The 25,606-nt window shown below is 42.3% G+C and overlaps 1 protein-coding gene across 11 annotated transcripts in view; it reads right to left on the reverse strand.

Moving 5' to 3' along the window:
- NLGN4X (neuroligin 4 X-linked) overlaps positions 1-25,606 on the reverse strand; it is a 921,956-nt gene that overhangs the window by 255,744 nt on the left and 640,606 nt on the right. For all 11 annotated transcript variants that reach the window (XM_079910741.1, XM_079910740.1, XM_079910739.1 and 8 more), the window contains one exon: positions 14,326-15,127. In XM_079910741.1, coding sequence (XP_079766867.1) covers positions 14,326-14,797 — 472 coding nt within the window. In that variant the 5' untranslated portion in view covers positions 14,798-15,127. The remainder of the gene's footprint in view (positions 1-14,325; positions 15,128-25,606) is intronic.

Genomic DNA, 25,606 nt, shown 5'->3' on the forward strand with positions numbered 1-25,606 from the left:
CATAAATTCCAAGCCAGTGCAATGTAATCACGGCACTGACATCCTATCCCCTCCATCATGTCCCATTGGTTACAGGGAAGTCCTATGTCCTGCCCACCCTCAAGTAGAGGGAACTCCACAAGGGCATGACTACCAGGACACCGGGGTAACGCGAGGCCTTGCTGAGTCAGTCCACCACACACGTCTACACCAAGTGGTGGTGATGCCTGGAACTTTCCAGGGAAAGATGAGAACACTTAGGGCCTGACAGATATGGACTGAGATGCCTCAGAGGGAAGAGCTGGGCCTGCTGATGGCCTGAAGTTGATTCTCAAAGAAGAGAAGGAAGTATAGGATGCAGTAGTAGGATGAGTCTTTCCTCAGGAACGAGAGTTCAGTAGAAGGATGTCAAGTTCATTTTCTGGATCATTAGTGCATAGAATCTTCCATGTGGAAAACCACTGGGATGGGAAGCCAAGATGTTCTTCACTGGTGAGGAGAGGGGGAGAAGACATCCAGGAGACTACGAGGGTGTCAGGAGAGCTTCCCAAAGACAGAGACGGTTTTAGGAACCGTGAACGTGGACGACAGCTGTTCTAGCTTCTTCTGGCCGAGACAGGAGGTAAAGACAGAAAACAAAAAGTCCACGTTGTATTAAGATTGCTAGCACTATTGGGACAAATGACTGCCAACTGGGTGGCTTAAATCAACAGAAATTTAAAGGTCACACTGTTCTGCAGGACAGACATCCAATATTAAGGAGTCAACAGGGTTGGTTCCCTCTGTAGGCTCTCAGGGAGACTCTGTTCCTTGCCTGTGTCTCAGCTCTGAGTTTTTGGTGTTTTTCATCAATCCTTGGTGGGTTTGGGCTTGGAGGTGCATCTCTCCAATCTCTGCGTCTCTGCCTCCATCTTCCCGTGGTCTCCTCCCTGGGAATCTCTGCTGTCTTCATTCTGTTCTCCTCTTCCCCCCTCTACTCCCTCTTCCTTCTCCTCCTCCTTTTTCTCCTCCTTCTTCCAATTTAAGCACTCAATACCTATTTATTAAATTCACCATTTGGTCACAGTGCAGCTGTGCACACCTGTGCTAAGATTCTAAGATCCAGTCTCTTGCTTTTAAGAGCCTTTTTCCCAAGAGAGACAAGAAGGACAAAGTGTTCTTGGTGATGTGTTTGACTATCTTTCCTAGGAAGGAAAGATTTAGTTTCTTTCTGACACGTTGAGGAAAACTCCACTTGGATTCCACGGGCGAAGCTTCAGAGAGAAGGTCTGGCTTCCTGGAAGTTTGTGTTTTCTTTTTATGGAGTCCTAGACATGAAAGAAGTGAGACTTACAGCGCTCTTTTTCTTCTTCTCCCACTCCCAATACCCACCTCTGGTAACCATCAATCTGTTCTCAGTAACTATGAGCTTGGCTTTTTTGTTTTTTGTGGGTTTTTTTTGGGGGGGGGTTAGATTTCACATATAAGTGAAAAATACAGTATTTGTCTTTGTCTGACTTACTTCACTTAGCATAATGCCATTGAGATCTGTCCACATTGTCGCAAATGGCAGGGTTTCCTTCTTTTAATGGCTGAATAATATTCCACTGTATATATATTACATCTTCTTTCTCCACTCATCCATCAATGAGCACTAGACTGTTTCCATATCTTGGCTATTGTAAATAGTGCTGCAATGAACATAGGAGTGCAGATATCTTTCCAAGTTAGTATTTTTGCTTTCTTTGGATAAATACTCAGAAGTCGGTTTGCTGGATCATATGGGAGTTCTATTTTATTTTTTTGAGGAACCTCCATACTGTTCTCCATAGTGGCTGCACCAATTTACATTCCCACCAACAGTGCAGGAGGGCTCCCTTGTCTCCACACCCTCGCCAACACTTTGTCTTTTCAATAGTAGCCGTTCTAACAGGTGTGAAGCGATATCTCGTAGTTCTGATTTGCATTTCCTTGATGAGTAATGATGTTGAGCATCTTTTCAAGTACCTGTTGGCCATCTGTAGGTCTTCTTCAGAAAAGGTCTATTCAGATCTTCTGCCCATTTTTAAATTGAACTTTTTTTTTTTTTTTTTTTTTAACAAATATGGTGTCTTAAAAGGACACCAGTCATAAGGACACCAGTCTTAATAAGGACACCGGTCGTAATAGATTTAGGGTCCTGGCTAATACAGTATGACCTCATCTTACCTTGATTACATTTGCAAAAGCCCTATTTTCAAATAAGGTGACATTCATAAGTACTGGGGGGGCGGGGTTAGAACTTCAACATATCTTTTGGCGGGGGACACAATTCTACCCATAACTCAGGTCAACTCAGAACCTGTGACAAGAGAAAAGTCTGAAGACTACATACCCATGGCATAGTCTGTAAAAGTCTTTAAAAGATTCCGACTGGTATTCTGCAGTCTTAGAATAACCATTTCATATCTCACAAACCCCCAAATTCCTCACAGCACCTTCTCATAGCTTATCTAAGTTAAATCATGACCACAGCAATAATAAAAACAACTACACAATCTTCATTTGAAGAAAATGCTAGAGGAAGTTCATTTCCGCCTAAGTCTAGAGAAAGGCATATGAGATGTTGAACTCTTTTCCAACCTGTGAACTTTAATTAACTTCTTGGAAATGATTCTACCTCCACTAAATCAAATTATAGATGATTGCGTTTATTTTTTTAATTTATTAATTAATTTATTTTTGGCTGCGTTGGGTCTTTGTTGCTGCACGTGGGCTTTCTCTAGTTGCGGCGAGCGGGGGCTACTCTTCGTTGCGGTGTGTGGGCTTCTCATTGCGGTGGCTTCTCTTGTTGAGGAGCACGGGCTCTGGGCGCGCGGGCTTCAGTAGTTGTGGCATGTGGGCTCAGTAGTTGTGGCTCGCAGGCTCTAGAGTACAGGCTCAGTAGTTGTGGTGTCCAGGCTTAGGTGCTCTGCGGCATGTGGGATCTTCCCGGACCAGGACTCGAACCCATGTCCCCTGTGCTGGCAGGCAGACTCCCAACCACTGCACCACCAAGGAAGCCCAAGACGACTGCATTTAAAATCAGGCAACCTATGGCGTTTCCCAAACTAGGAACCCATTACTGTGTTGGCCATTCCGTCACAATTTTCCACCTCTTTCCTTTGTAACACCTCTGGGACTTTGTATTTCAGGGAAACATGCAGTAAAGAGATTTTGGCTGGGCTGCAGCTGGTAATTCTTGTGCAGGCAACGTCCTGTGAGAAAATCCAAGCCTCAGCTGCAAATTTCTTCATCCTGGCACATGCGATCCGTTTGCTGTAGGAAGCAGAGGGATCGTATTTTCTTTCATGTTCTAACTCGTACTGTAAAATATATTATTGTTTTCTAAAAAAAATTATGAAAACATTCAGTTTCAGGTTCAATATACATGAGCCAAGAGCTGAAGGCATTTGCCAAAGAAAAAAACTAACATGAACTCCAGGTATATGCAACACATATCATGATTTGAGAGCAAATGCTTGCCTATGGGTTGACGTCGGCAATAATTCTTGGTACCAAGACATCCACCTAAGAGTAAGACACTCAATTGATAGGCTCTCCACAGTTGGCTAGGGAAGAGGATGAGAGGGTCCTAAAGGCATCTGCAGGAGGAAATGAAGCCTGCTGAGGATGCTTGCATGAGACAAGGTGGAACACAATATCTTGTCTTCAAAGATTTCCAAAGCAAGAGGCTGGGAGAGGAAGGAATCCAGTTGGCTTTGCTTTAGCTCTGTTGGTAGAGATGGCACATGGATAGATCACCAGCCCTTTCCAACGGTGAAAGGAACTCCCTTACAAACCTGCAAACGTCTTCATCGGCCAGCTCCAAAAAGGGCTGCATGTCCAGAACTGTCCGTCGTCCATTTGATCCATACATTCAAGTAGATGGTTCATTAAGTTCACAAATGCTTTCAAAGGTTTACAGTCTCCTGGGGGTGTAGCCTTGTAAAATGATTGGAGTGAAGCTCTAGGAATACGGAGAAGGATGTTTCACCTCTGCTTACGACTTCAGGGGGTTAACGACCAGAGGAATACTGCATTGAGAAAGTCTGGGTGAAATGGGTCCCACAGCTCCTTCTACGTGGAAGATTTCACAATTCTGTGATTTATGTGCTAGTTGATGCCATCACTCACCCCCAGGTAATATGATGATTGGGTAGTAGGATATTCAATGTACCACAATCCCTTTCTTTGCAAAAAATGCATGAGATGCAAACATCCTTGTACAACGTGCTGCAGTGGAATCTGATCTCATTATCTGATTTAAACTCAGAAGGAAATATCTAATCTAAGCTAATATGTTTTTACCAGTGTAATTTTCTTAGGGAAGATACAGTTTTCTAAGGTTTAATACTCTATTTTTAAATCTAAACTACTTTTTTAAAACACACAAAATATTATAGCAATATCACATTAGTTATCCGGAGGTACACATCATAAAATATAGAGTTATGAAAGTATTTCACTAGGTAAAAATTTGGGGGAAGCAGTAAAGCTTTTAATGATTTTTTTAAAAAATTCCAGGCGATAAGTACATCTGAATTTGGTAAGAAAGGAACCTCGTGTTCTTTGATTTAACCTTACCGCACAGTCTGTTGAGAAGAAAAATATGCATTAGCATTCCTTTGGATGGAATTCCATTTATGAATCCTCCAATGTCGAAAATATAACAATGCAAATGCAAAGTGAGTACTCTGCGTGTTAAACTATATCATCAAAGCACCTTCCTATAGTTCTGTCATGATTTTATCCCTCCCTCTTTCCCCATTTTATACTTTTTATGTCTTGGTCCATCTAGAGAAGCAACAAATAAGCTTCATTTGGGGGGATTCAGAAAGCCCTTCTTCATTCCACAACACAGGAGTATATGCCTTGGATATCCATCTCAAGATTGGTGGAAACCTTTCCATCATGGCTCCTCAATGGAAAACATAAATTTCAAACTGTTTTCTTTTTTCTTTTTCTTTTCGTGGAAACGTAAAGCATTCCCTGCTTGAATTCACTGCGCCAACTGATCCGTTTCTGAAACTTTAGTTTTTGTTCGGACTCATTTACTTTCCCATCAAAGGGCTTACATTTCTTTACGTCACCTCTTGGACTTACCCAAAGCCCTGCATATGTTAAATGCAAATAGTGATTTATCAATATTTTTCAATGAATCACCTAAAAAAGGCTGTAAAGAGAATAAGGAATGGAGGAGAGACGAAAACACACAAAGAATCAGAGTTGGGACCTGGAGATCCATAGACTATCTGGCTGGGGTTAGAACTACAGTGTACACATGGGAAGTGTAGATAGGGTAGATGGGATGTCAGGTGAATATGCTCATTTTTTGATGGAATGATGGATTATGTCATGTCATAAAACAGATAGAACAGAATATTGCTCAAAGCATACATTTTAAAGAAAACTGATAGCAGTGTTTCGGAACATGTAATTTTCAGATTGTGTCAAAACCAACTACAAAAGCTCCTTTGCTTGAGACAAATCAATGTCTTTCAGTGTTCCTCTCTTTCTGATGGGAACACACACTCTTCCCCAGGGCAAACTTGACTACTGTACACACAACCACATTCACAACGGATGAGAGAGCATCTTGATTAAGGTAAACTTCAGAGGGCTTGGAATTCAGAGAGGAAGGCAGAGTCTCATCATCTCCATGTGCTTTTTGGCTTTTTCCAGAAAATTGTAACACACTGGATCTTAAAGGAATCACGGATGTTTTTTCCTGTGGGCTTTCTTCCAACATCCTACACACAAACACCGCCACGCAGACACACATACACACCCCACAAACTATATACCAATGTCAGTCATCACCACTCAAAATAATCAGACATGTGAAATCTAACAAGAAAAATTCTTTTCATTTTTTTTCTCTGTTTCCAGTTGTGGAAACTCACTTCGCCAAGCCTAAATAGAATATTCGATTGAATTAATAAGACAGAGACTACTGTGTCTCTCGTCTTCATTTTGTCTTAACAAGTGGTTAGCACGTGAATAGATCACTCTTTTTCAGACTCTCTCTCTGCCTCAGTTGCCTGTGAGTTCCTGGATGATTTGTAGGTCTGATTTATTTACGCAGGGCTGCTGAAGACAGCCTGGTTTAGGAAAACCAAACAACAGACTAGATAGACAGGAACCTACTCCCCACCTGGGCACTCAAGGAACTTCAGGGTTCGAATGACAGATACTGTAATGAGATGAACACTGAATTACCCGAAAAGTAAAGTTATAAGAACATACTAATTTTTTTCTTTTATAATCATTTCTTACAAAGTAGCTTACTCCAACATCACTATAACCCTAATATTCACAGGAAGTACAGTACTATTATTATTTATAACTGAGGTCACTCAATGTTAAAAAGGTTGAAGGCTTTGCCAACACAGTATGCAAAAGAAACAACAGTGTCCAAACCAGCAGTGTCTCTGGCAACAAATGACGCTCTTACATGTCCTGGGGGCGCGACTGCACGAGTAAATAAGGAGGAGATTTCTGGACACTGACACATACTCGAGCAGACTAACTGCACCTCAACTTTCTATCTTGAACAGTTTGTTTGCAATGGTTATAATACGCATGCATAGCAAAGGGTTTTTTTTAATACATCCTAAGTCATTTGGACTTGTTCTAATTGTCAAAAAACTTACAAATTGCTAATGGAATTGAGTTAAAACTCATGTTTTTGAAAAGGACACGTGTAAGGGGAAATTCTCTTCTTTAGAGAACAGTTTTTCTGAATTCCTCTAACAAGGCGCACTGACCAAATAGCATTATTCATAATATACATAATTTCTAAACCCACCACGGGATTATTTTTCTGTTGGTGAATCTCTTAAGCTGGGAGAGAAACACATGATGTCAGAAATCTACTCTAGTTTAACCATGTTCACAAAATACTAAATTCTTTTCAATTAATCCTTGTCAGGGAGATACTTATTAAATAATCTTTCCTAATTATCTTCACTTCCAAGCCACGGTCTACACAGCATCAAAAATCCCCCGACAGATGAAAATGGGAATCATTTAATGATTTTCACATAGCTGCCCGCTGATGTGGACTGGCTAAAACATCTTTCTCACTGTGTTAACTTGGTCAGCTTTTAGTTTTTGCCACTAAAACCAAACTTTGCCACTCTGCCTCCAACCGAACTAGACTTTGCCACTCTGCATGCAACCGAACTATTTGTGACGTGATGAAAAGAGAAAAGCAATTAATGTTTCCGTTATCTCACAGAAAAAAATAGTGCTATTGTCGGTGGATGTTCTCAGATCCTCTTCCAAGAAATGAATTTTAATGCTTTCTTGATGATTAATTTCTGTACTTCAAACAGGATGCTAAAAAATCCGTTTGACAGCTCAGGCTAAAAAAGATAAAGCTTAGGAATAAAGCAGAACAAGATAATACTCTGCTCTTTAAAAAAAAAATGCCATTCCGGAAATAATGCCATTTGCAGCGACATGGTTGGAGCGACAGATTATCATACTAAGTCAGTCAGACAGAGACAAATATGATATCACTTATATGTGGAATCTAAAATACTACACAAATGACCTTATCTACAAAACAGAAACAGACTCACAGACAGAGAGGACAGACTTGTGGTGGCCAAGGGGGAGCGGGATGGAGGAGGGATGGTCTGGGAGTTTGGGATTAGCAGATGCAAGCTATCATATATAGAATGGATAAACAACAAGGTCCCACTTTAGAGCACAGGGAACTATATTCAGTATCCTGTGATAAACCAAATGGAAATGAATATGAAAAAGAATATGTATGTATAACTGAGTCACTTTGCTGTACGGCAGAAATTAACACAACATTGTAAATCAACTATACCTTCTATTTTAAAAATGCCACTCCTCAAAATTCCCTTTTGTTAAAGCCATACTGCGAACTGTCAGAAGTGATGGATGCTTGGTCCTGTTTCTTAAGCTGACCCCTCCAATACTACAGTAATTACTTATGTTAGAGACAATACACATGTATTATGTACTGGACATTATATGAGACCAATATGCATATGCAAATTAGCTGAAAAGTTCTGGTTCTCTTTTCTACTATTACCTGTGCTCCACTAACATCAGATTACAGAGTCGTTATAAGTACAAGATACTAGACAAAGCACTTCATATGGATTAATACCTTAAATCTCCCAGCTCATCTTTATTTTACATGCAAGGAAACTGAGGCATGTACTAGCCAAGGAACTTGTCCATAATCACTCAACTGGTAAGGGAACAGGCTGGCATTTGCCCCCTGGCAGGCAAGTTCCTGACCAATCCTCCAAGCTGAGCTGAAGGAGTGAACGGAATTGACACTAGAAAGGGTACAGAAAACGTGTCTGCACCCCTCATGTTCATAGGGGTCCATAGGTTGTTTCCAAGCAATGGAAACAACCTAAGTGTCCTTCTATGCGTGGACAGGTAAAGAATTTGTGGTGTAGTTACACAATGAAATATCACTGAGCCATAAAAAAGGAAATTCCTGCTGTTTGTGGTAACGTGGATGGACCCTGATGGCATCATGCTAAGTGACATTAGGAAATGGCAAACACTGTATTCACTCCTATGTGGACTCTACACAAAAAACACATGATATCACTTATACGTAGAATCTCAAAAAAATATTACAAATGAACTTATTTACAAAACAGAAACAGAGTCACAGATGTAGAAAACAAACTCATGGTTACCAACAAGGGGGAAACCGGGGGAGGGGTAAATTGGGAGACTGGGATTGACATATACACAACTATATATAAAACAGATAACTAATAAGGACCTGCTGTAGAGCCCAGGGAACTCTACTCAATCCTCTGTTAATGGCCTCTATGGGAAAAGAATCTAAAAAAGAGTGGCTCTATGTATATGGATAACTGATTCACTCTGCTGTACACCTGAAACTAACACAACATTGTAAGTCAGCTGTACTCCAATAAAAAATTGATTGAAAAAATAAACAAAAAACAAACAAAACCACCCAACTCGTAGAAAAAGAGATCAGATTTGTTGCAGCCAAAGGTGGGGGTAGAGGAATGGGGGATTGAATGAAGGTGGTTGAAAGGTACAAACACCAGTTCCACGACAAGTAAGTACTAGGGGTATAATGTACAGTGCTGATGACTCTAGTCACCACTGCTCTATGAGATACAGCAAAGCTGCAAAGAAAGTAAATCCTAAGACTTCTCATCATGAGGAAAAAACTTTTCCTTTTTTTTCTTTTTCCCGTACCTGTACGAGAGGACGTATGTTAGCTGAAACTACTGTGATCGTTTCACGATATGCGGAAACCATACCATCATGCTGTCCCCCTTAAACGTGTACAGCAATAGATGTCAACTATATCTCAATAAAACCGGGGGGCGGGTAAGAATTAACTGACATTCTGTCAAATAAATTCATCAATAAATTATTTTTTAAAAGGATAGAGAATCACTTTCCCCATAACAGATCAGATCTTGAGGTCTAGAGGGAAGGAATGGGGAGCCCAAAAGATTTTGCTAACGCAAAAGAAGACATTTAGAGGTACCGCTGCCATCGTGAGGGACATTTTGCAGAGACAGATGAGAAAAGACGACCATTTGGATGTTTTGCTCTATGCCATTCACTGACACCTACTCTGGACATCTGTTTTAGATGCCTGGGAAATCTTAAATACCCGTTCATTATGTTCCTGTGTAAAATCAGTGAATCTTTTGAATATGACATTTAGTAAGAGTTGCCATAAATCTGTTCTAAAACGAGGAACCAAAAGTTGGGTGTCTACTTTCTACAGGTTAAACCTCAAATCTGCAAAATATCCACCCACCAACGGGAACCAACTTTGTCTCCTTGATATGTATAAGGGAAAGCGGCAAATGTTAACCACCCACTGTTAAAATGAGTGTGGGGGTTGTTTGTTTTTTAACCAGTTATTCTGGAGGTTGAAAGGGTAACAAACGAATTAGCATCTCAGAATGGGCAGCAACTCGGAAAGCTCAGAACAACTCTTCAGTGCTGTGTATGTTGCTTTCAATTAGGGTATTTATATTAAAGGCTGGCAAAACTCTATGAGTTTCTGTTGCTGCTGGGACAAATTGGCACCAGTGTTGCGGCTTCGAGTGGCAGATATTCAGGATCTTAGAGTTCTGAAGGTCAGAGTTCCACTGGGCTAAAACTGAGGGGTGGGCAGGGCTGTGCTTCTCTCTGGGGCTCAAGGAGAGAACCCATCTCTTGTCTTTTCCAGCTTCGACAGGCTTCAGGGTTCCTCAACTCTTGGTTCCGCCTTGTCCTCAAAGGCAGCAATGACCACTGTGCCTTTTTTCCATTGTTTCCCTCTGGCCCTCATCACCTTTTCTGCTTCCTTATTCGCAACAGAGCGTCTTTGTTATTAAATATGGACCCACCCAGATAAACCAGAATATATTCCCTGCATCTTAAAGTCAATGGATAAACAAATACCATAACAATAGGGACAGAGTAAAGGGACAAAGTAGGTAATTAAATAGTTAATCCCACTAGGGGATTGTACGTAAAGGAAAAAGTATGGGAGACCCTGTAAGTTAATGATCACTCAAGAAAGCAGGCGTGCTGAGCCACAAAGCCAGGCAGCCTTATTAGCAACAAAACCATGCGACAGAAGAGCAAGACGTGCCCCAAAACAATAAAAAAAAAATGGTGGCATGAGACCCACATCCTGCCCAGTGAGCTAAGTTAATGACCCCTAGGACATGCTCTCTGCACACATAAAAAGCAATAATTTATGAAACGGTGACATTTCAAAGTGAAAGACCCTCACTGTACTGAGACCTGAAATAATTCTTCCATGTGCCATGACAGTCCCAGCTTGACCATGTGGGGGACAAGAAAACTCCCCTGCCTGATGTGGTGGACAAGCTAAGGACGGAAGCCTGACGTCTACCCAAGAATGAGGAAGAGGGTGGTCTTCTCCCCCTCCCCACTTTTCCTTTGATTATAAAACTGCAGCCCAGGGATTCTCTGCTGGCGCAGTGGTTGAGAATCCACCTGCCGATGCAGGGGATACGGGTTCGTGCCCCAATCCGGGAAGATCCCACATGCCGCGGAGCGGCTGGGCCCGTAAGCCATGGCCGCTGAACCTGTGCGTCCGGAGCCTGTGCTCCGCAACGAGAGAGGCCACAACAGTGAGAAGCCCGCGTACCACCAAAAAAAAAAAAAAAAGTGCAGCCCACTAAGTTCTCAGTGGCTCACGGCACCCTCTCACCTACCTGCTTGTAAGCCTCACAAGTATCCTATTCTAATAAATCACTTCTTATCTATCACTTTGCCTCTCACTGAATTCCTTTTTTTTCTTTTTAATATTTATTTATTTATTTGGCTGTGCTGGGTCTTAGTTGTAGAATGCAGGACCTAGTTCCCTGACCAGGGATTGAACCCGGGCTCCCTGCATTGGGAGCACGGACTCTTAACCGCTAGACCACCAGGGAAGTCCCTTGCTGAATTCTTTCTGCACTGAGACATATAGAACCGGAGCTCCTCAGAGCCCGCCCGAAAATGTCACCTAGCGGTTTCAATTCCATCAGCAACCTTCATCCCCTTGGCCCTGTAAGGTAACATATTCAAAGGTTCCAGGGATTAGGACGTGCCCTTCTTTGGAGGAGGCGTTGTTCTGCCTACAACAAGTATCTGTGTGTCTCTCGAAATTAAGCATGCTTGTCTCTGTGGCCATGCCAACATGTGAAGCCTGACTAGCCCAGGACAGGAGCTCAGAACTATCATGGGTAGGGAAGTCAGATGGCCACACCATTGGATGAATGCATCACGACAAATCTAAAACAAATAATGGAGTACCAGAGTGGAATATTGAATTCCAAATAGCCAATACGGCTGTGCACACACTTAATGAAATGCACTGTTATGAATTAAGATATGCCCTAAAGCAAGGTCTTTGGAGAAGTCAGCATGACGCCATCATTTCCATGTGTTATTGTACAAGTGGGGTTTATTCATTTAGCAATAACCAATAATTAAACATCTAATCCTCCATGTTGATTCACAAATGGATGCAAATCATCTATTTTTAAACCCTCAAAACTCCTGACCCAATAGGCTGTGATTTTCTGTTTCTGCAAACACACGGGCATATAGCTTCCCTCACCAGCAAAATTCCATTATGTATCTATCGTAGGGAGATCAAATTTACCTATTCAGCCCCTATTAGATTTCTGACTCTCCCGCCAAGATGCTGTGAGATATCGTGTGCCAGAGTGCTCTAAAAAGCCCAGAGGAATCAACAGGTAGCAGTGCCTTTATTCTTAAATTTAGATTGCTTCTCTAGGAGGCAGCTTTTTTCGTGTGTTTCTAGTCCCAAATTCCTATTCAATCCTGAACCACAAAGAAACGGCCGAATCGTTTATGGGGTCAGTCCACACAACTGCACATCTATGGGTCTGTCATCAGGGAAGCTACTGATTTGTCTTCCTGGGCGGTGTAACTGTACCCCGACCTCTCAGAAGCAGGCATTCTATTTGAAGTGCATCCCTTGTTTGGAAGGTGAACGCTATAAAGTCACTGGTTCAGAGACACCAGCATATCAAATTTATGATGAAAGCAATTTTATTTTATTTTTTTTTAAAGGTTTTTTGTTTGATGTGGACCATTTTTAAACATCTCTATTGAATTTGTTCCAATATTGCTTCTGTTTTATGTTTGTTTGTTTGGTTTTCTTTTTTGGCCATGAGGCACGTGGGATCACAGCTCCCCGACCAGGGATCAAACCGCACCCCCTGCATTGGAAGCAAAGTCTTAACCACTGGCCCGCCAGGGAAGTCCCATGAAAGCAATTTGAATCCTTTACCCTGTTTTGTTTCCACCACCCTGTCTTTGCTTCTTTTTATTCCTTTCTTTGAATAGTTCATGATAAGAAAGACCATGACCCAGGTGGCTTTGAACTGAGAACTCTAATTGGTTTGGGTGGGGTTATCCATCCTCTTACATACACACCAAGCAGCTACTGAGCACTAGGGCAGCTCAGCACAGGGCACGGAAGTAAGGCGTCCAGTGTCAGTTTAACCCCTTGAACCCTATTCAAGACCTAGACTTTACAAGGTAATTGTGACATCTGTCACCACAGTGACAATAGCCACATGCCAGACGCTACTAACATAATGAAGCTGAACCCTTTCACTTTCTCTGGGCATTCCTTGTCATCTCCCTAACAGACTGCCCCCATCCCGGTTTCTCGAGAAAGGTGCCCACACCACCTCTTTGCATCTGCACGGAGAAAGAACGATATGGCAGATGCAATCCGACTTTGGGTATCACTGAATAATGTCATCATTTATGGCAGACTTTCAGCCAAAGCTCACTGACAAACATCTCCCAAGGATTAAAGGTAAAAAAAGGAAAAGAAATGTCTGCATGAAAGTTACCAAGGACAAGGACACACTTCAGTTTCTACAGTAGACAGTGGTGGCTATGATTCCTCTCAATTACTTTTTTTTAGGTTCTAGGAAGATTTCATTCTATGTTTTTCCTTCTCCTTGTATAAAAAAGAGCACATGCAAACAAGCAATGAGAAACGGACGTGCATTGTAGACTAACTTGAGTCTGGTTGGTCTTTAGCAAACATTTTAATTTAAGGTCTACTTGAACAAGGAGATATCCAAGTTTTACTAGTATTGGATTAAGTTAATATATGGAACATGATTGTTTTCACAGATTTTCAGTGTTGTGTTCTCCAAAAGAAAAGGGGCATTTTGTTCAAGCAAGAAAATCATTTTTCTAACGTAGTTAGAATCATCTGACGACACACATTTGCCATTTGATTGCAGTGAATATTGGCAGGAAATAAAGTCCAAATGTATATCAACAACATGGATTCTGAACAATCAAGTCCAATTGTTTTATCAAATATCCCTTGCTTGTGTATTTAAAACAATCAGTGGCTCCCTTTAAGACTCAAAAAGTGCTAATATCTTAAGGCATTAGAGCCAAAGGAACCATTTCTTGTATAATTTTCAGGTGCTCACTCCAGCACGCAAATGTTCTTAATTCTATTAGTTTCTCTAGATCCACTCCTTTACAGATGATTCAGGTATAACATAGAACACTATATGCTCAGACTGGTAATCACCTGCAAATCAAGACGACAGCAATGCTAAAAAGGCAATATATGGAAAGAATTAAGTCATTAATTATGATACTCTCCATCGATTAGACACTGCGTAAATTCAAGTCAAACAAGTGGTACATTACCGAGATAACTGAATATGAAAAAAAAAAGAATGGTTATAGAAAATACCACGCACAGGACATTATACAACCCTCTTGGCAAATCTGAGGCTGAGCGAGCAGGTGTTTTCTGTTTAGAAAAGTACTTACCATCCTCCGTGGGCACATAGATATTCAAATAAAGGCAGTCTTCATTCTGATCTTGAACGTAGGTCATCAGAGTATCCAGATTGGCAGTAAACCAGATGGGCAGCATGTCATGCAAGAGAGACCGCTCATCCAGGTGCTGGGGGCACACGGCAGCAAACTGAGTGGCGTTCCGAACCCCAGTCCACGAGGAGGGGGGTTCCGGGGGCTGAAACCGCCTTTCCCCAGTAGGAGGCGAGGCATAAGGGACCCCCAAGTATTGCTCCACTGGACCCAAAATCTCATTGGGCAGCGGTGTTCTCAAGCCCCTGATTTTGCCGTAATTGGTGTTGACCACAGGATACTGCGCCTGGCTGTCGATGAGCGTGAACTTGATGGCCAGGGCAGTGATCCACAACAGGACGTTGGAGTTCACCATGACACAGACCGGGGTGAAGACCAGCGGAAGCCATAACAGTCCCTGGGGTCTCGACATGGTTCACCACCACATCCGCGGGCGTCCGTGCGATGCAACTCCAAGCAAAGCAAGCCGTGAAGGGAGCCTGCAGAGAGAGACGGCTTTCCAGGGACCAAGACCCTGGAGAGGGGAAGGGCTCGCTAGGAAGCCTCTTCGATGGGTCATAGACAGAGCCCGAGCTTAACAACAAACCCGGCGGTTTTCTCAGCAGCCCATTACAGGACAGCAGCCCTCTCTTAATCCTGGTGCCGAATTCCAGCCCGTGCGAGGCTCCAAGGAAGCGGTGACCATCCAACACCTCCCCGGGGCAGCGATCACTTAGGAGACCTCCAAGGCAGAGCGGTCAGCCTAATGGGAGAAAAAAGCAGACAAGGCTAAGGAAGGCAAGACCACTGCCACCAATGGCGTTTGCTGCGTCTTCCATGCAACCCTCAACATCACGCGAGGAAATCTCATTCACCGATGCATCTGTAGAGCGGCATCTGCGGGCAGTAGAATTTCGCCAGACAACCGCTTGTCTTAATTTCTACAGTGAGTCCCATCAGCAAGAACGATGCCAGTACTCCGGAAACATTCAAGTCTTTGTTCAATGAACAAACACACTGCCAAAAGTTACACACATTGCACAGATAACTGTACTGATGTCTCCTAATTGCACTATTATTGATAATATTAGCCCAGCAATGGATACGCACTCCCAAAACACTGTTTCTCAGATGTTTAAGAAAACTGTCACTTTATACATAAAATAAACAAGGACCTACTGTATAGCACAGGGAACTATACTCGGTATTTTGTAATAACCTATATGGGAAAAGAATGGATATAGGTATATGTTTAACTGAATCACTGTGTTGTACACCTGAAACTCAACATTGTAAATCAACTATACTCCAATATAAAGTAAATATATTTTCTCCCATTCTGAGGGTTGTCTTTTCGTCTTGTTTATGGTTTCCTTTGCTGTGCAAATCCTTTTAAGTTTAATTAGGTCCCATTTGTTTATTTTTGTTTTTATTTTCATTACCCTAGGAGGTGGGTCAAAAAAGGTATCACTGTGATTTATGTCAAAGAGTGCTGCAAAGCAGAAACAGAGACACAGATGTAGAGAACAAACGTATGGATATCAAGTGGGGAAGGAGGGTGGGATGAACTGGGAGATGGGGATTGACATATATACACTACTATGCATAAAATAGCTAACTAATGAGAACCTACTGTATAGCACAGGGGACTCTACTCAATGCTCTGTGGTGACCTAAATGGGAAGGAAATCCAAAAAAGAGGGGACATATGGATACGTAGAGCTGATTCACTTTGCTGTACAGTAGAAACTGTAATACAACACTGTAAAGCAACTGTACCCCAATAAAATTTTTAAATAAATTCATACATACATACATACACTAATAAATACATAAATAAATGTAAAAAAAAAAAACTGTCACTTTTTCCTAAGGTATTATGAGTGGAGCTCTAAAAGTTTTCCAAGACGGGTAAAGGGAAGTGTGCAACCAGACCAGACTGGTTTCATGCCAGGTGGGTATTTACCAGCGAACATAAAGGGAGCAACATGCAGTGGAAAGAGCATCGACACCGGATACTCATCCTCCTCGGGCTACGCAGGGGCACGTGTCTGTAGGCTCCAGACATCATCGCCCTGAATCTCAGCTTCCTTGTAAGAAACTGAACAAGATGCTGCATCTCAAGTACGTGCCGTACTGCTTGTCACATCAAGACACCATTCATAATTAAGAGTGTGGATACAGCAATCCCGATCTTCATGTAAAGCACTGCATGCCTTCAAGGGCAAACCCTGCAGCCTATTTAAGAACCTTCTGGTACATCTGAGTCATCTTCCTACTGAGTCTGGGAGGAGTTAACTTTTAAAGAGTGACCTCCTTGGGAATTCCCTGGCAGTCCAGTGGTTAGGACTCCGGCGCTCTCACTGCCAGGGCCGCGGGTTCAATCCCTGGTCGGGGAACTGAGACCTGCAAGCCACGAGGCACCCTCAAAATAAAGAAAACAAAAAGGACCGCCTCAATTTGTCCCTACGGGATCACACGACGACTCTCCCCAGATAAACCACTGCGCGCAGCACATTCAAGAATGTCGCACGCGAGTACCACAAATGATGCATTAGAGACAGAAAACACTTCGTGAGGTGTTGCAGGGACTCTACCTTTCTTTTAATCAACATTTTTTTACTGAAGTACAGCTGATGTACAACGTTGTATTAATTTCTGCTGTCCAGCAGAGTGATTCTGTTATACGTACACATCATTTTTTTATATATTCTTTTCCATGATGGTTTATCATAGGATACTGAATATAGTTCTCTGTGATACACAGTAGGACCTTGGTGTTTATCCATCCTATACATAAAAGCTCACATCTGCTAACCCCGAACTCCCCCTCCATCCCTCCCCCAACCCCTCCCCCTTGGCAACCACCAGTCTGTTCACTACAGGACTCTACCTTTAAATACAGCATTCTTCAGCTGAAAATAGACAGATGTGCTTCTAAGGACACAGATTATTCTGGGTTATTCAGAGTCTTTCTCGGCTAGAATGTAATTATGCATTTCATTTCAGGGAATGGTTGAGTAGAAGATGTCAAACAGATAATTTATTTTCTAATGAAACATATCTGAGCCAGACCTATCACGGAGCTAGAATACGTCTGGGGGAAATTTTGTCATCCGTGACATCCTGGGCCAAGTTAATCAGAGTTGGATGAAAATGCACTACAACACGGGATGGTAGCATTGAGAGTGAAAATTCGCATCACACCCAATGGCTGATTTATGTGTTTCCTTTTATCTTTGTACTGGAGACAACATTTGGATTTCTGCCACAGCATGATCCAATTGCTGAATAATTAAGAGACAGACAGAAAACGTGAAAGAGGTGCTGACTTGTCTGAAATCTTGTGCTCCTGAAAGCCCTTCTGCTTTACAACCAGCATCAGTACTTCCTTCTCAAGCCTTCCTCATGGTCATAGGAGATGCCAGTAATTTCTGATTCTGATAGACCTGGGTCCCCAAATGCTACCTCTCTGTGAGCTGGAGAAGTGAGTCAACCTCTCTGAGCTTTAAGTAGATGGCATGTCATGCCTCCTTTGTGGGGCTGGGCTGAGCCACAAGGGAGCAAAGGGGCAGGGCAGAGAAAAGGTCTCCTCAACACCCACGAAGTGCTGGGATTTTGAACACAGACCTGCTCAAAACACTCCCGGGTACAGAGACAACATGCACTGAAGGCAGCCCAGGGCTGGCATGAAGCAGGTACAGAGCGAGTACTTTAAACTCTTTGAGCCTCTCTTTACTTATGTGTTTCTAACTCTCTGGGAATTAACTGAGCTGGTCCACACAAGGCATCACATAGTCCCTGGAGCACAGAATTCCATAAAGGTAGAATTCAGTTGGCGGATTTGTCCCAGGACGTACACCGTGAATGCCTTGAGGAAGCCTGGTCCACTCCATCATTTTTCCAGCTCCATGTGGAAGACAGCACCTCTATGTCACATATTTGTTAAGACTGAGCAAGTGAGGGCACACGTACACTTCCTGCTTCACCTGTGTGATCAAGCCTACCTCCCCACAAGGTTCTGAGGGCCAGAGAGAGACCATGAACCAGCCGGACCTAAGAGAAGGGGAATGGGGGGCGGGGGCGGGTATCTGGACACTCATGAAGCCCAGGCTAGGCATTCAAAGTAATCATACGTTCCGAGCCATCCTATTTCCCGATGCTCTGGAATTTGGCACTTTGCACACATGGAATCCCACCAATGCCGAGCACTGTTGCACAGACTCTGCACTGCTGACATCTGGGACCACACTGCTCTTTGTGGTGAGGGCCACCCTGAGCCCTGTAGCGTGTGTAGTAGCACCTCTGGTCTCTACGCACCCGAGGCTGGTAGCACCCGCCTCTCATTTTTAACACAAAAGTCTCCAGACATTGCTAAGTGACCTCTGGAGGCAAGATCATCTCAAGGTAAGAACCACGGGTGTAAATCATCAAATATGGGATCATGGTGGCCACGTAAATGACTGAGCACCTGTGGGTACATTTGAAAATTATCAAATTATTTATGTTTGTGTGTGTATATATATGTGTGTGTGTGTCACATTCAAATATTTGGCAACTGTAAAAGTTTTAGCAATGAAGGTTTAAAAATTAAACCTATTTTAAACATGCATCCTCATTTAAAAATCATTATAAGTTTATTTTGGGGAGGACCAAAAAAAGACTTCTCAGGTAAACGTCACACTGAAAATAAGTTTACAAGGAGTGAAATGCTCTTATAGCTACACGTAATATATATGCACAGTTGGGATACGTATAATACACATGTTTATAAATGTTATCTATTTTCTCTATAATATGTATTCATATACTTTCAAATTTTTCCGAAATAAAAACAAGATACTACAGGGCTTCCCTGGTGGCACAGTGGTTGAGAGTCCGCCTGCCGGTGCAGGGGACGCGGGTTCGTGCCCCGGTCCGGGAAGATCCCACATGCCGCGGAGCGGCTGGGCCTGCGAGCCATGGCCGCTGAGCCTGTGCTCTGCAACAGGAGAGGCCACAGCAGTGAGAGGCCCACGTACCACAAAAAACAAAAAAACAAAACAAAAAAAACAACAAAAAAAACCCCAAGATACTACAAAGGAAATTCCTGAAGAAAAAATTTTAATGAGAAAAATGAGAACAAAAACTGTAACTTCACTGCATACATACAACTGGGGAGTTAGGAAGGCCTTGATAGCATGTTCTCCCAGCAAAAGTTGCACACAGACTAATTTCTCAGAGTGGCATTTCGACCTGATTTATAACTTGATTAGGTAGTTTCGAATGATCTCTACAGGACAGTCGTTCTGTACGAGGCTGTAATTAAGACTTGGCTCCAGCTACTCAGGCAAGCTCAACTATAAATGAGTCAAAATAAAAACTGCAATAAACTTCTTTCCAAAGTGCAGATCACTCAAATTGAGATTGGTTTAATTTTACAATGTACATTCAATTTAGGTGAGCCCTGATCAAATTTATCTCGGTGTTTTGGCCTTCCAAGGAATAAAATCATGTCTCCTGGGTGTTCACGGCCTCACCTTTCTGTGGCTGCGAGATACATTACAAGACAGAACTCTGTGGATGCATCTTCCAAGAAAAAAAAAAAAGAAAAGACAAGAAAGGAAAAAAACATGAGAGGATTAATGAGGTGGCCCAGCCCTCCCCTGATGGTCTGGGACGTGCTATCTGCTACCAATAGTCTGCTGACCCCAAGAGGCACTTGGAAGATTCACTTTCATCTCACATCCCAAAGCATCAGGAAACCAAGAACAATAGATGCTGGTAAAATTAATGAGCTTGTACAACAATCCTGCCACACTGTTTCCTCGAAAGTCTGCAATAGCCATTCCCCAAACTACAACCTGTAGACCTCCCCAGTTTCATTTTTTCTTTTGTTTTTGGTGAGGACACCAACGTTTCATGGTACCCAAGTGGGGTATGGTTCATCTTTTATCCTACAACACAGATGTCTACCGTGAGTTGGCCCAGGGCACCTGTTATCTACGTGAACAACCTCGACATTCTGCACATGGGCTGACAACACACACGCGTGCACGCACACACACACACACACACACACACACAATCCCTATTCGAGATTCCCTGATGCTGGCAATCAGCCAGTTATTTTGTGTATTTTTTGTGTATTTTTTAATCTGCTGGCTTTGATGTTATCTCCCAGATGGGCACAGTCACAATCTACTGTGTCTTTTGTCAAATCTTCTAGCTCTCTGCACATCTATCCCTGTACTTCCTTTCAGTTCTAAAAACCAGATCCCATCAAAATCCACCCTTTTGAACCAAGAAGTTTAGATGTAAATAATTACAGAATGAAGATGCCATATGTACTATCTTCAAGGTTGCCGTATGCCCAGTGGGGGCTTCAAAGCATCAACTCCATCACCTCCGTCACCATTTCTGTTCTCACACTGAAGTTTAATGGCTCAGGAAAACAACAGGGCCACAGTCGTAGGAACTGGAGTTTGCAACCAGAGCCAGAACCCAGACTAAACCCAGGAAAAAGAGTTAATGGCTTATATGTGGTCCAGTCAAGACACTGGACAGACTGGGCATATATCTGGACAAAATTATAATTCAAAAAGATAGATGCACCCCTATGTTCACAGCATCACTAGTTACAAGACATGGAAACAACCTAAATGTCCATCAACAGAGGAACGAATAAGGAAGATGTGGTACATATATACAATGGAATATTACTCAGCCACAGAAAAGAACAACATAATGCCATTTGCAGCAACATGGATGGACAGAGAGATTGTCATACTAAAGTGAAGTAAGACAGAGAAAGACAAATACCATATGATATCACTTACATGTGGAATTTAAATATGACACAAACGAACTTACCTATGAAACAGAAACAGACTCACAGACATAGAGAACAGTCTGGTGGTTCTCCAGGCCAAGGGGGAGGGGTTTGGGGGAGGGATGGATAGAGAGTTTGGAGTTAGCAGATGCAAACTATTATATATAGGATGGATAAACAACAAGGGAACTATATTCAATATCCTGTGGTAAACCATAACGGAAAATATAAAAAAGAATGTATACATATGTATAACTACATCACTTTGCTGCATAGAAGAAATTAACATTGTAAATCAACTATACTTCAATTAAAAAAGGATTGATTGGATAGAAAGATACACCAAGGATATGTAGGCCAGAGATATGATCAGGAATAAAACATGGATGTTTTTTCTAGAGCAATGATGTGGACAACAGAATCTACAGTGGTCACCGAAATAAAACACCAACACTTAGTCATAGATCAGTAAGTATTTCATAAAGATCACTATTCTAAGTTACTGGGACATAGCGGGAGATGAGACGGAATTCCTGCCCACTTGAAGATTATACTCTCATGAAAGTGTCCCTAAAAGCGGTGCTTTTTTCCTTATTCATTGTGTGTACATCTAAAGCAAGCACAGGGACTGGCATGTATTAAAAGCTCATTAAATGCTTGACTTTCTCTGTCTAATTCAACTGATACCTAACATTATTTCCAAATCCAAATCAAATGTTCATAGAAGCAACACTACTCACGACAGCCAAGACATGGAAGCAACCTAAATGTCAACAGACGAATGGATAAAGAAGATGTGGTACATATTATACCATGGAATACTACTCAGCCATCACGAAGAATGAAATCATGCCATTTGCAGCAACAACTAGAGATCATCAAACCAAGTGAAGTCAGTCGGTCAGAGACAAATATCACACAATATCTATCACTTATATGTGGACTCTAAAAAAACATGATACGAATGAATTTACATACAAAAGAGAAATAGACCCACAGACAGAAAACACACTTATAGTTACCAAAGGGGAAGGAAGGGAGGGATAAACTAGGAGTTTGGGATTAACAGATACACACTTCTATATATAAAATAAATAAACAACTAGGTCCTACTGTACAGCACAGGGAACTCTGCTCAATATTTTGTAATAACCTATCAGAGAAAAGAATGTGAAACAGTATATATATACGTATATGTGTGTGTGTGTGTGTGTGTGTGTGTGTGTGTGTATATATAAAACTCACTTTTCTGTACACCTGAAACTAACACAACATTGTAAATCAACTATACTTCAATAAAAAATAAATTTCAAAAAATCTATTTTGATCACTGTAGCCCTAGGGCAAGGAAAAATGTTCAACACTTAACAGAAAATTTAATAAACACATGTTTAATTTTTTTAAAACTATCTATTACCAAACATGATTCCCAAATCTAAATCAAGTAATTTGCAAATATGTCCAGGGTTTGTGTGGAGCTCTCTCAGCAAACTCAAGTCACAGATCATCAAGGTCAAACTGTCATGCCTTCGAGACATCTGGTCTCCGAAAAATCTCATTTCTGTGCTCCTCTGTCTCCATGCTTTTGTTCCACAGTTCAATAATTAGTACCATCCTTTTTCTAGTTATTTAGGTAAATGCAAGGCCACCTGTGGTGGCTCTCTTTCCAAGATTCCACATACACTAAGTCCTCACATCTGCTGAGGGTCTTAACACAGGACCAGAGACGTGGTTACCGGTAACCTCACTGGTTACTGGTCAAAGAGAGGAGAGATCACAAAGGGTTAGCGAAAATGCAGAAGCCCAATGGCACCAAATGTTGAGCACGGATGTTGAGCCCTTCCCACGCCACGCCGGTGACAAGTAGTGTGGCCACACAGGAAACAAATTTGTGTCACGGAGGAAAGTCGAGCGTGCAGAAGACTTTGGTGCAGATCAGCGTACACACACATATATACACAAACTATATAGTTAAATCGTTTCTATCTGTCCCATAGAGCTTCTTGAATATTCATGTTGGGAAACAGACATTTCCATTTGCAGCCGTAGTCATAGTAAGAAAAGAACAGGAAGAACCCAGACATTCACGAAGAGGTGAATGGATAAATGCTGGCATATTAAAACAGAATACTACACACAGTGAAACATAAAAAACGGATCTGTAAGTTAAAACCGATAAACCCCCAAATAAAAAGCAAGTCACAGAAGAATACATATGGTGTGATGTTACTGATACGATGTTACATAAAACTAAACAGTACATTACTTAGAGCTGTATTTGTACTGAAATACAAAAAACAGGAAGGGCATGATTAAAACCAAATTCTGGGACAGTTAACTCCTATCCAGGGTCACAACTCACAATACAAAGATATTGGCAACGTTCTATTTTCTAGTAGGGCCGTATGTATATTTGTTTAGCTTCTATGTGGGTATTTATATATTTCCATGTAGTGCACATTCTATGAGCATCGTTATTTCACAGTGCAAATTTCCATCAAGAGATGCATGTCTATATAGGTTTGCCCTCACTTTATTTTCCCAAGCACTTAAAAAAATATCTGAGGGGGCTTCCCTGGTGGCGCAGTGGTTGAGAGTCTGCCTGCCGATGCAGGGGACGCGGGTTCGTGCCCCGGTCTGGGAGGATCCCACATGCCGCGGAGCGGCTGGGCCCGTGAGCCATGGCCGCTGAGCCTGCGCGTCCGGAGCCTGTGCTCCGCAACGGGAGAGGCCACATCAGTGAGAGGTCCGCGTACCGCAAAAAAAAAAAAAAGAAAAAAATCTGAAATTTTAAATGAAAATATCTGAAATTTTAAAAGGGAAGGAAAAAGATCAATGCCAAGGTTACATGCCAAGCCCAAGGCAATGGGCCATCTGCCCACACAATCCATAAAAAGCAGCAGTGGCTGACAGCACCGCTAAAACTAGAGTCAGGTCACCTAAGACGCTATTGCCTAGGTCGCTAACTAGCCAGGCGACCTCTGACCCATCACTCAGCGCCCAGAGCTGCAGCTCCCTGGACCGCGCCATGAAGACCTGGAGGACGTGCCCTCTGCTGTGGCCTTCAGCCTGAGGATCCTCGGGAACCACAGACGGCTATCCTCAAAACTGAGTGTACGTGAAATAGGGAAGCGGTGGGAACAGAAAGTTCTCCAATGAGGCAGAAAGCCATAGTTCAGGGGAGATCACTGGCACTGCAGAGTACGGGAAGATGCGCGGTGTCAGAAGCAGATAAAACAGGCTTACAACCTTATTTCTAAAAAATGTACTCTTCAGGACCACAAAACCTCTACGGGCAGGATAAAAATGTCACTAGATTTACATTCACCTGAATTCTACACCCACATTCATAATGAATATTAATTCCCCGATATTCATGGATTCCCTGTACTCACTATCCTATACAAAGAATCCATCGCCGCCTTCTCATATCTGACCATACGGGGTTACTTTGCAAGAGTTCGTACTGGAAATTATGCATACATACATATAACTATATGTATAGAGTTTTAAAATATACACATATCTACATCTAAGCTAATAATATAATATGATGCACGTGTGTGTGTGTGTGTGTGTGTGTGTGTGTGTGTGTGTGTGTGTATGTGTGTCTCTCTCTCTCCAAACCAACCCACTGAGGTATCAAGTTCCTTTTGTTCAGGTCCTATGCCTTCTCCATTCTTTGTAAATCTCTCCGGCACCGTGTGCAAGGCCCTTCATGTTGTACATGATCAATAAAACATATTATACGTGATGCCGATTACCCATTGCTAGATAGTTTGGTCTAAGCGTGCGCAGTCTGAAAAACAGGCTCAAATACACACCACTGGGCATCGCAACATCTACTCATCCGCTGTTAAACATCTGGAAGGAGTACGGGCAAGGGTTAGGGATGTGCCTTCTGGACTTGCGCTGCCTAGAATTCAACGCCGTCAGCAACCACTGAAGGCTGGAAACCATCGATGCCTCCACATTCCTACCTATAAAATGGGCACAGCATAGGATGTAAGTTAAATATCTGGAAGGAGTATGGGCAAGGATTAGGGACGTGCCTTCTGGACTTGGGCTGCCTAGACTTCAACGCCGTCAGCAACCACTGAAGGCTGGAAACCATCGATGCCTCCACATTCCTACCTATAAAATGGGCACAGCATAGGATGTAAGTTAAATATCTGGAAGGAGTACAGGCAAGGGTTAGGGACGTGCCTTCTGGACTTGGGCTGCCTAGAATTCAACGCCGTCAGCAACCACTGAAGGCTGGAAACCATCGATGCCTCCACATTCCTACCTATAAAATGGGCACAGCATAGGATGTAACTTAAGGATATTACTGCACGTAGGCATAGGGGCATATACGTGTGTGTGAATACATACACCACATATGCATATGTACGTGTACGTAAATATATATACATGTGCAACAAGAAGTGT

This window comes from Stenella coeruleoalba (assembly GCF_951394435.1).
Source record: "Stenella coeruleoalba genome assembly, chromosome: X".
Classification (NCBI taxonomy): domain Eukaryota; kingdom Metazoa; phylum Chordata; class Mammalia; order Artiodactyla; family Delphinidae; genus Stenella; species Stenella coeruleoalba.